Source organism: Megalops cyprinoides, chromosome 14 (genome assembly GCF_013368585.1).
Source record: "Megalops cyprinoides isolate fMegCyp1 chromosome 14, fMegCyp1.pri, whole genome shotgun sequence".
In the NCBI taxonomy this organism is placed as follows: Eukaryota; Metazoa; Chordata; class Actinopteri; order Elopiformes; family Megalopidae; genus Megalops; species Megalops cyprinoides.
Window position 1 is genome coordinate 13750829 of NC_050596.1, and position 10962 is coordinate 13761790.

Consider the following 10962-nt stretch of genomic DNA (forward strand, 5'->3'; position numbering starts at 1 on the left):
TGCCTTTCAGGCCAACTCTACCCACGTAGCCCATCTTCCCTGCACACTCTTAAATGTTCCATGCTCATTAGGAGCATGTGAAAGTAAGGAGACCTTTATTTAGCGGGTGACATTTGCTTTCTTTTTCTTGATTGATTCACTTTTCAAATTTCACTGCTCAGGCTACCTGCTTCCTAACACAGCTGGAGGTTACGGGTAACTACCTAGCTAAAGTGACTAATTAGCTACGAGACAGTTACATGGTGTAATTAGTTTTACAAGGTTGAAAAATGATAGACAGCTAAGCAATATCACAAATGACAAAAACAGGGAAATTAATAGCAAAAGTTAATTATGTAGCAAGACAGTTAACAAGCAAGTGGCTGACTGGTATATGATAAACCATTCACAGAATAACAGTAGTGAATCTACACATCTTGTACACTGATGATCAATTTCACTTTATTAATTCATTTTTAATTGATTATCATCAACTCTGTTAATTATCCTCAAGGGTGAAAAAAAGAATAGCTTCATTCCATTTAATTATTTCTGTCCCAGACTGCTCCCTCTCCCCTATCCCCTTCACTGGAGGACCCCATAACGTAAATCTTTACTGTCAGTTTAAGCCGCCTGTGCAGTCAAAAAGGATAAAGATTAGGCAAAACTTCCATCTTCTGTTGAAGTAAAGATGTTGTACAATGCTTTGCCTGTTTATAGTATAGAAAAGTAGTTATGCTTTATTAATGGCATGTTGCATATTTTACAGGTAATTTTCACAGCTATCTAAATTATTGGTTACTTTAATACAATTTTATCTGATAGTAGAATCTAGAACTTTTTAATTTCGATATTTATTCATATCCCTGGTTAAATATGAAAAAAGCACTATGTAAGAATGGCAGGAGTGGAGGGCAGATGTGTTTTTGGTGGTGGCCCAGTAGGCGGCAGTAGCGCACATTTCTGTTGGTTACCAATCCAACAATGACCACGATTCAAGAAGAAGAGCATAACTATAACAACAGTAAACAACCGCATGGTAACTAAGCAGCGATACTGATTTATTTGGGAAGTAACTAAGTTAGCTAGTATATGTTACGGGTATTAAAATATCTCCTCAACAGTAAGTTTACTCTTAAGCTATGGAGAGTGACGACACAAAGGTACGTAGCACACTGCATGTACAGCTTTCAACTGCTCATTGTCATAGAGTAAGAAACTGTATTTGCATTGAATTTCACGTTAGCTCTAGCTAGCTGTGGCTGTTGTACTGTTAGCTACCAACAGGTAGGTATTACCTAGCCAGCGTTATTTATCTAACGGGAGATGGACTGCGAAGTGTTCTGAAAAATGTTTAGATAACGTTAGACGTACGGAAACCAGTCTGCTTTCTGACGACTTGAAATCATGTCACTTAACTAAACTTCAATAAACTTTACATTAATACTGTCAATAGTATTCTATCATCTTAGACATCATGTGTCGTTGTGCGTCTCACTAGATTTCAGATTGCGGTGCTCTCACCACCTGTATCATCCAGTGGATCTGAGTGGAAAAACTATGTAGGAAGGAGCCACAATCGCCCTCCCTTTTTCCTCTCTCTCACAGGCTCTTGCTTTTGTGCATTTTTTACACAGGTCATGAGTCGGCGACAGAGGGAGCTTCCTCCTCTTCAGCAGCCACCAGTAAGTACTGGGCGCTGTTTCTGAAGCAAATAGAGGCTTCAGCATTTACCTAGTGTACCTAGGGTGCTCCCTACCCATATATAAAAAACCTATCAAGGGCCCCCTGGGGTCAGAGGAAACAAACAGGGAATTACTTAAAGAAATTCCAAGGTGTCAGATACAGCCTCTAGGCATAGCTGTAATGGATCATTTGATAATTGGTGTGTCTGGATAAAGAAGACATTTTAGACTAGATGTTTCATATTCAGATCCTGACGAGGTACACGCCCTCTAACCACAGGCTGGAGGTTAAGAAAGGGCTATATGAAAAGTCATGGCTGCCAAAAGCGGAGAGGCTTGGTGGTCATTGTGAGACAGGTGAGGTAGCGACAGAACTAAATCCAAGGGGTCGTCATTTTGATACATTTCAAAGATTCCTCTCAATTCAAAGAACCGACTGATTCACTGGGTGACACAAGTCAAATCTAGCATAATCATTTAGCTGGCAAGTGTTGGGATCACAGGTATGCAGTCTGGCTGGTTATAGCTACACAGTGCAGGAAAGAAGGCCTTTTTTCTCCAGAAATAACCACAAAGACCCAGAGGTCTGACTCATTACAGACATTCATTTCTTTGCCATCTAGCTTCATTTGGACAGACAGAATTTGGATGCAGTCTTGGATGTCACACCATTAATGTAAAAAACGTTTGAACTTTTTTCATTATAATCATCTTTTTCTCCAGTCCGACTTAGTTTTCCTCCATTACATCATCAAAATTGTTTTGGTACACTAATTTATGTATCTCACCATTGGTCTCTACTCCTCTTCAGCTAATTGCCATTTGCAAGACACTTTATGCTCTTTGTAGAAAACAGATGATGGCTACCTTGCACAAAATCTAGCAATTTAGTTCACTAAGCTCTAAGCCAGTTATTAATAATAATGATAATATAAAAATATATATACATTACTTATCCCAATACATTCCCTATCATTTTGCATTTAACAACATCACTTTCTGTGTCAACTCATGACAGGTATCAAGACTAAAAGGTAGGCCCGGTATAGATTTGCTGTTCATGGCTAATTAGTTAGCTAGCTAATTCTATATTCAGCTATTGGGTTTTGGTAGCCAGTTTGCAAGCCAGCTACCTCATTTAATGTTTTAATGTTAGTCAGCTAGCCAACTTGTGGCCTACCTTCACTGCTTACTGGCTATGTAAGTCTTCTGTCAGCTAGTTTTCCATTAGCTAGCTGGTTTGAAAATGTGTTAAAATGTATTATTTTTTGTTTTATTTTCTGGCAGTCAGCTAGCTCCTTAGTTATCTGGCTCGCTAGCTGTGTATATAGTGCTGCTGAGTCTTGCTGCAAGAAGATAGGATGTAATGAAGCCTGGATAAGGGCCTTGGACTCCATCTGTAAAATGAGTTTGTCTTCTTGTTACATATGTCAGTCATCTTTAAAATGATGTTATTGCTTTCCTAAATAAATGTCATAGTTCTGGTGTGCTAATTAATTAAACAACATAGCCAGTCCTCCAACAATAGAGGTGGTCATAGCATGAAGTTTGCTAACCAGATAATGAGATGATAAGGCTAACGATGGATTACTCCTGCTTGCTAGCTAGCTGTCTTATTTTATTTTCAGTCACCTAACTAAATAATTTAGCTTTATAATTACATGAAAATGTACTGCACACCTGTCCTGTTCTCATGCTTTCTTAAGAAGAGAATATGGTCACATCCAGCTCTTAGAGCTAAAAGTATCAGGATGGAAGACATCAGTATTAATGAAATGTAAACTACTGCTGCTGGAAGAAGTACACTTCAGATGTGAAATGTGTATGCTGTCTTTTAAGTTGCTTGTAGCTTCACATTATGTTCTAAATTTCCAGTAATGATCTTCTCTTACATTGTAGCAATTACATTGTACCCCAGAAAAAATGACCCTCCAGAGCACATATATGTATGTGGGCCTCTCACTCCTCCACATTGTGCTCTAGCGGACACAGTGTGGCCAACTTCAGTCTTTTATTATCCTGGATGACATGAGTTTTAAAAGCAAAGCAAATACACTGTATGATTTTTTTCATGTGCATGCGTTCACTGTTCCTCTGTAAAGTTTAAAGCAATGTTGACATTTCAGATAATAGAGCAAACCACATTCCTACTACAGTACATATCAGGTATACTGATTTATCATGGCAAAGCAGTGTCTTTGTCACTCATGTGTCTCTGTTCTTGCAGCGTGGACCACGTGCCCTACCCCCATTGCCGAGGTGGGTCCTTCCTTTCACTGCCTCTTATTGTAGTCATTTTGTGCTTACACGATGCAGCAGAATCGCAGGACAGATCAGTACTCTGCCATGTTCTCACATAAGAGTTACTGAACAGTGTATAATGCACTCTGTACTGAAATGACAGCCTGCCGTGCAACAGCAGCTAAGGTCTGACCTGGAGAGCTCTGTTAATCAGCTGTGTGATACATAATTATGTGTTGTTGTGAAAAACACAACAGTCACTCTCCAGTGAAGCTAAGCTGAGGGCTGCTGTTAGAAATCTCAGTCAAATGAGAGACACATAGGAGCTCACCTGGGGTTAGGTAGTGGATAAAGAGATGAGACACAGAAACAGTGGAGCTTACTTAGCGACAGGAGATTATTAACAAGACGAGACACAGAAACATTGGAGCTCTCTTGGAGACAGATAGCTATTAATGAGGCAAGATGTGGAAACATTGCGGCTCCCCGGGGGGGCAAAAAACACAAATATTGTTCTCTGTGCTCTCTTTTCATGCTTATGGCCAACTGAAGTCAAGATGCAGGAGGTGAGTATGCTTCTTTTGTTATGGGTAATTATTAGACAGATTTCAGGTGAAGACTGAAGTGTAGTTCAGTGAAGATTTCAGCCTGCAACATGTGACTTCTCCTTCCCAGACTGTATGTGTCTGTGTGATTGGGAAAAGCCTCAGTTAAAGCCCTAGGATTCCTGTGGATAAAAGCTTAGAGGCTCCATTCTGCCTGAGCTGGTGTTTTCCAAGTATAAACTTATATAATAGGAAATGTGTAGAAACCCGTAAGAGTTTTCCACCGGATTATATTTCAGTTATTTTATATCACCTGTTGCTCAACTTTTATATTTTTCCACGTTCTTTTAGGGGAAGTGCCACGCAAGAAGAAGAAGTCGAAAAAAAAGGCTGACAGTGCTGAGAAGCCAGAGGGTGAGTTTGTACGGAAATAAATCTCACAGACCTTCTGTGGGCTTCATCGTTATTTTCCTGGCTTTACACGGCCTGCTTTGTGTGCACAGAGCCTGGTATGGAGATGGGTGAGGTAGGCAGTCACATGGAGCCCCTTAGCGCTGGACCCCAGGAGATGCCACCACAGAAGAAGAAGAGGAAAAAGAAGCCTCAGACTGCAGGTAACCCTGCAGCTCCTGATTCTGCGCCTCTGTGCTGCAATCAGTAAACACTCATTAATAAAAGTTTCCACATCCTTTGTTCCAATGAACATCGGTTCATGATTTACCTAAACCTCCAGAGGACACAACAGATGAAATGGTACTCTCCACGTGCCATTTCCTCCTTGCTGAGAGTTTGGACCTGACTGACAGGTGGAAAAGCCTTGGGAGGCAGAGCTGCGGGCAATTGTCAGGCTCACTGCGCACAGACAATTACAGAGCTCTTCCTTTGTCTCAAGGTCTTGTGTTTCAGGTGTCCACGCTAAGCCAGACACTGTCAGCCCTGTTCTGCATGTCTCTGGCTCCTCTCTCCTCCGATTTTGCTTTTAGTCCTGTTGAGCTTGGCATGCATTTGCACAGGATCATGCCCACTAAATGCCGAAACTGCCTGGCACTGGTCATCACATCACATCCCTAACATTGCTTGAGCTGGCAATGAAGTCATCTACATAAAAGTAACTCACTCAACGTACCCAAAGCCTGTGGCTAGGTCACTTCATATTGTTTTGTATGCCATCTTGTTATAGCTGCAGCCAGAAATAGGCTCAGGGAAACTCCAAAGGCCAGTCTGGTCATTCTCAAGACACACGGTTTTTCTTCACTGCCTTTGGCTGGAGAGCCTGTGAGCCAAAGAAGTCTCACAGCATCCCAGCCTTTCTCCACTCAGGAGAGAAACCACTGTGTGCAGTCTGACTTTAATCAAGATGCCTAAAAGTTCACCAGATTGAATGTTAAATTCTTTTTATACAGTATATCAACAGTACATCAAGAATATAAATAAATGCAGCTTGTGTATGTGCATATCTTTGTATAGATTTACACACGTAAAGATATGCAGACAGATGGACGGACAAACATATGAACTCCTTATCCATTGGGGTGTTGTAGTCCCTTCAGATCCTGAGGAGCATCAGGAAGGAGACCCTGTAGAGCAGCCAGAGCTGGTGAATGGAGACGGAGAGGAACGGCACGCAGACGTGGAGGAGGGGACCCGAAGGACCAAGAAGAAGAAGTGAGTGCTGAGACACGCCCATTGTGGGGAGACACGCCCACTCTTCAAGGACATGTCTGCCATAAACAGAAGTCACCTGAAGGAAAGAAATGGACTTATATTACATTACATTATTGTCATTTAGCAGACTCTTTTATCCAGAGCGACTTCTATAGGTTACAGTTTTTTGACATGCTATCCATTTATACAGATGGATATTTACTGAGGCAATTCTGGGTTAAGTACCTTGCTCAAGTGTACAACAGCAGTGCCCCAGTGGGGAATCAAACCAGCAACCTTTCAGTTATTAGCCTGCTCCTTACCACTATGTTATGCTGCCAACTTACATTAAAAGTTCCAAATATGCTTCCAGTAAAAGTGTGTGGTGTGAAATCGTGAGTGTGTTTTAGCTAATACTTGGGCATGTGGCTGGCGTTTGCGCAAACAACAGCGTCTCCTTCTCTCTACAGGAAGCCAAAGACAACAGAGATCCAATATGCAGATGAGCTGGAGGTGGAGGAGGATGACATCATCACAGACGTGCAGCCGCCTGCCCCCCAGCAGTCCCTGTTCTCCGCCCCACTCGGCCACAGTCAGCCTGTGGGTAAAGTGTTCGTGGAGAGAAACAGTGAGTGTCCCCTGTACCCCTCCAACGCTTTCAAACAATGCATGTGGGTGTTCTACCATCGAACCATTGTTTTAATCTTGACGGTGAGTGTTTTCCTGACCCAGGACGGTTCCAGGTGGCAGATCAGGTGGACACGGGCAAACCCAGTGATCAGATAGATGAGGAGGCGGAGATGAAGCCCTCGTGGACTACTCGGGACGTAGCCGTAAAGGTGCACCGCGGATTCAGGTTGGCAAACGGGGTCTGTGTTTGCCTGCTTAGCTGTATAGAGCCATTGACTGTGTTTTGGATTCTGTGATCTAGTGACTGTGATGTATGGTAGTGTGTGTACTTGGCTTCCCTTAGTTTCTAGTCAGGTTGCACAAGTTAACTTGTGGCAGGGCTTGAATAGTTTTATGCTCACACTCACTGGTCTGGGAGTGTTGTTAGCGTGGTCTGACACTGTTGCTCATTCAATTTGAATGGATGCACTGCTGTTTTTTCGAGTTAGAAGTCGCTCTGGATAAGACTGTCTGCTAAATGAATGTAATGTTATTTACGTTTTTGGGTGTGACAACTTCTGTGAAATCTGCATAAGAGGTCATACACCTTCATGTGATCTGTTAACTGAAAATGTGTGTGTCTGTATGTGTGTGTCTGTGCGTGTCCTGTATGCAGGGTTGTAGGGCTGTTCTCTCACGGGTTCTTGACGGGATATGTGGTGTGGAACATCATTATGGTGTACATCCTCTCGGGGAAGGAGCTCTCCAACCTGACCAACCTGCTGCAGCAGTACCACTATCTGGCATACCCCGCCCAGTCACTGCTCTACCTGCTGCTGGCCATCAGCACCGTCTCTGCCTTTGACAGGTAGTGTGTGTGTGTGTGCGTGTGTGTGTGTGTGTGTGTGTGTGTGTGTGTGTGTGTGTGTGTGTGTGTCTTCGCACTCTCTTTAAATGTCTGTCCCCTCTCCTTTGCAGGGTGAACCTGGCCGAGGGCTACATGGCTCTGAGAGGACTGCTCACGCTGGACACTGCTGCACTCGCCTCCTTCTGTAAGACATTATGCTAAAATCCGTCAATCACGCTCTTTCTTTAAGACACAAGTTTATAATCACCCCATTAAACTCCTTCAGAATACAAAGGAGAATTGAAATCAGCCAATGAAATTGGTCAGCGACACTCAGGGTAGAAAATTTGAAATCATCTGATAAATTGGATTAGTGTAGCTCACAGTATATATATATAATGTGTGTGTATGTGTTTATGTATTATCCATTGTTATAGATAGGTGTAACCTAATAAGACCTAAAGAACAAGCAACACTATTGGGGGATACTTAACTGAGCACCATATTTTTATTTCATATCACTGGAGGGGGGGTTTTATCTGGTGATCCGTGGAGACAGTGTCTTGTTCCAAGCTGTGTAGTGCAGTGCTTCCCCAGAGTGGTTCTCACTCTGCTCCCCCCCATCTCCCTGCAGTGTGCTTTGCCGCTCTGATCCTGTCTCTCAGCCAGCAGATGACCAGCGACCGCATCTACCTCTACCCCGCTGCCAATCAGAGCTTGTGGTGAGTTTGCTGCATTTCATCACTGCCTTCACAGCGGCAGAGGTCATGGGGGCACCTTCACACCTTCATCTTTCTGGATAGTCCATGCAGCCTCACATGAATGTGGTTTTCACCTTGTACTGAATCAGCACTGAAATCCTCACACTACAGAATGTGGACTTGTGTCAGAAGCTCTGGAACACAGATGGTTCAATCTCAATCCAGGTTAAGTTGAGACCTGTCGGCTATTTTGACCCTGACTGACTAATGATAATGATTCACCGTCTGTGTAATTACTGACCACCGTTAACAATTGTACTGTCTGTGTCATGACTGACTGCCATTAATCATAGAAGCTAACCGCTAAGAAGGAAGAATACGTTGCGCTGTTAAACAAGTCTTTTGCTTCTGCGCTATGAATCTGCTGTGGGAGATGGGCAACAGGAATGCTAATGAGCAACAGAAAATGGAATGAAGGTGATTGATGTGTCCCAGCCTACCTCAGCAAAACAGAGCCAATTACGTTCCACCACTGTGGACTCCTGGTCATTGTTGGCTAGTGATGTAGCCCAGAACCAAATATGTGATGTTTTGAACTGCAGGGTTCAACCTGTGACTTTACTGACTTAGCCACTTAGGAGCATGAGTCTGTTCTAAATAAGAGTCTGTGCTGTGAGTCTTACAGTAAGTCATGCCTCCAGGTCCCCTGGCCTAGAGCATCAAATCCTGCAGCCCTGGATCGTGGTGAACCTGGTGGTGACGCTGTTGATCGGAGTAGCCTGGGTGTTTGTGGCAACACAGCCTCATAAGGACTATACAGAGGGTGAGAGCAGGAGCATTACAGTGACGTTAATCACCATAATAATGATGAGAACAGCAGTCATGCGTGTGAACAAAAGACCAAAAAAGGGACATTTTTCATTTAATTTACTAAAATATTCCAAGTTGATCAAGAACTGTAAATTGGGGGACATTACTTTGGTCATTTGCGTGCACTTTGTTTGCATGCGTTGATCTGTGTTATGCATACAGTCCCGCTGTGTCTCTGTCTTAGAGTCCCTAATGGCGATGGAATTGGAGTCATACCCATGGCAGGAGGAGAAACCCGAAAACCCAGCCTGAAGGAGATTTCTGCCATCATATTTTTTTTTTATGCAACGTTTTCTACTATTGTTCATAATTTTGTGACTTTTTATTGTCATCTTATTGGAAAAAATATTTTTAATGTTTTTATACTTTTATATTATGTACCACGGTGACTGTAGAGATTTTTATTATGTAAAATTCATTTTTATACATGTAAAATTTTCCATCTCCGTTCATTTTGAGGACAGACGTTGTTGATAGTAATGTATTGAATTTATGCTGCACTTCATTGCTTTACACAAGTTTTAAGTACAATTGTATGCATTCTCTGACTCATGGCTTAACTGTTGCACTAAATATTTGATTGAGGTCAAAGCCTACACCAACTGCTAATTACTAATTAACAACTTGGTGTATGTTTCTCTTTGTATTAAAGGTAGTAAGTTGGGTTAGCATTCACCTCAGGGTGTCAGTCAGAACAATGGAGAGATTGATCTGACCATAGATGCAACATTCAGGGGAGTCCCACCTCTCATGGTATACCTAAGGCCTTTACATGCTAGTTACGTCACCATTTTACTAGTGTTTCTAAGTGTTTCATTACAAACTGTACAAGCCATTAATATCGCACATGCATTTTTCTAAGGAGCTGACTGTATTTCGTTCCTCAGATTATACAAAACCACTAGCTACGAAAATTAACACTATGTTTGATAGTGGGTCCTCCAAAGGGGGGGGGGGGGGGACATATGCAAGGAACGTAACAAGGGGCCAAGGATAGGTTCTTGTGGAACTCAGCACTTAATGCAAGCCTTTGCAGTGTAACAATTCCCTAAAGCAAGGAAAACCTTCCAGTCAGCAATGTTGCAATGGTGACAAGAATGAGAATATCAGAGACACCTGAAGAGAAGAAGCTGTAATGCTGATCAAATCAGCAGGTTAAAGTGATTAAAAGTAAACAAGAGTCAAAAATGCTTTAAGTATAGACAGCTCTGAAAAAGACAAGAGAGAACTATCCTTTGTACATTTCAGCATTTTCCCTTAAGACATAAAACATAAATATTTGTACAAAAAGTAATGAAATCTTAATTCCATGTTACTAACACTAGGTACAAAAACCAGGTCTGCCATTACTGCGAAAGTACTAATACCAAAATGAGGTTTAAAACCAATGTGGGTAACATTACCTCATGCAAACTAAAGGAGCGCTGCTCCGAAGCAATGCTACCCATAGTTTTCCTACTACTTTCATGCAACTTGGCCCTGTGTTCTCTCATTTTACCATCTTACCACCCCTTGGTTGATAAATTAAATGTCATGCATTTAATTCATAATGGTGGCATAAAATATTAAACAGCCCATGTGCAACAGTTTACCTGTATGCAAACAGGTGTCTCCCATGTTTTGGCTTGCTTTTTGGGAGAATTGACCTCGTCCTTAATTCTTTTGCACAATTTTCTTTAAATGACGCACTGAGTGAAGTTGTTTTGATATGTGCTTTATTCTACTGACAATATATTCATTTCCTTTACAATGCAAAGTAAAGCAGCTTTAATGTATTTTAATTATCCTGGACATCTCCTTATTTTCAGCCTCCAGCACACAGCACCACTGCAACACGCTTT

At 42.1% G+C, this 10962-nt stretch overlaps 1 protein-coding gene and 1 long non-coding RNA gene across 2 annotated transcripts; both read left to right on the forward strand.

The window, feature by feature from the left end:
* Nucleotides 1–1002: 1002 nt before the first annotated feature.
* On the forward strand, nucleotides 1003–3919 carry LOC118788779. Its single transcript, XR_005005434.1, has 3 exons — nucleotides 1003–1142; nucleotides 1617–1664; nucleotides 3892–3919. It is a non-coding gene; the product is annotated as an uncharacterized LOC118788779 (long non-coding RNA).
* Nucleotides 3920–4812: 893 nt separating this feature from the next.
* On the forward strand, nucleotides 4813–9434 carry LOC118789467 (transmembrane protein 237A-like). Its single transcript, XM_036545901.1, has 10 exons — nucleotides 4813–4864; nucleotides 4954–5064; nucleotides 5992–6115; nucleotides 6565–6722; nucleotides 6827–6950; nucleotides 7380–7571; nucleotides 7682–7755; nucleotides 8185–8272; nucleotides 8953–9074; nucleotides 9306–9434. The coding sequence occupies exons 2-10, from the start codon at nucleotides 4962–4964 to the stop codon at nucleotides 9371–9373; spliced, it is 1053 nt and encodes a 350-aa protein (XP_036401794.1). The 5' UTR covers nucleotides 4813–4864; nucleotides 4954–4961; the 3' UTR covers nucleotides 9374–9434.
* The last annotated feature ends 1528 nt before the right edge of the window (nucleotides 9435–10962 follow it).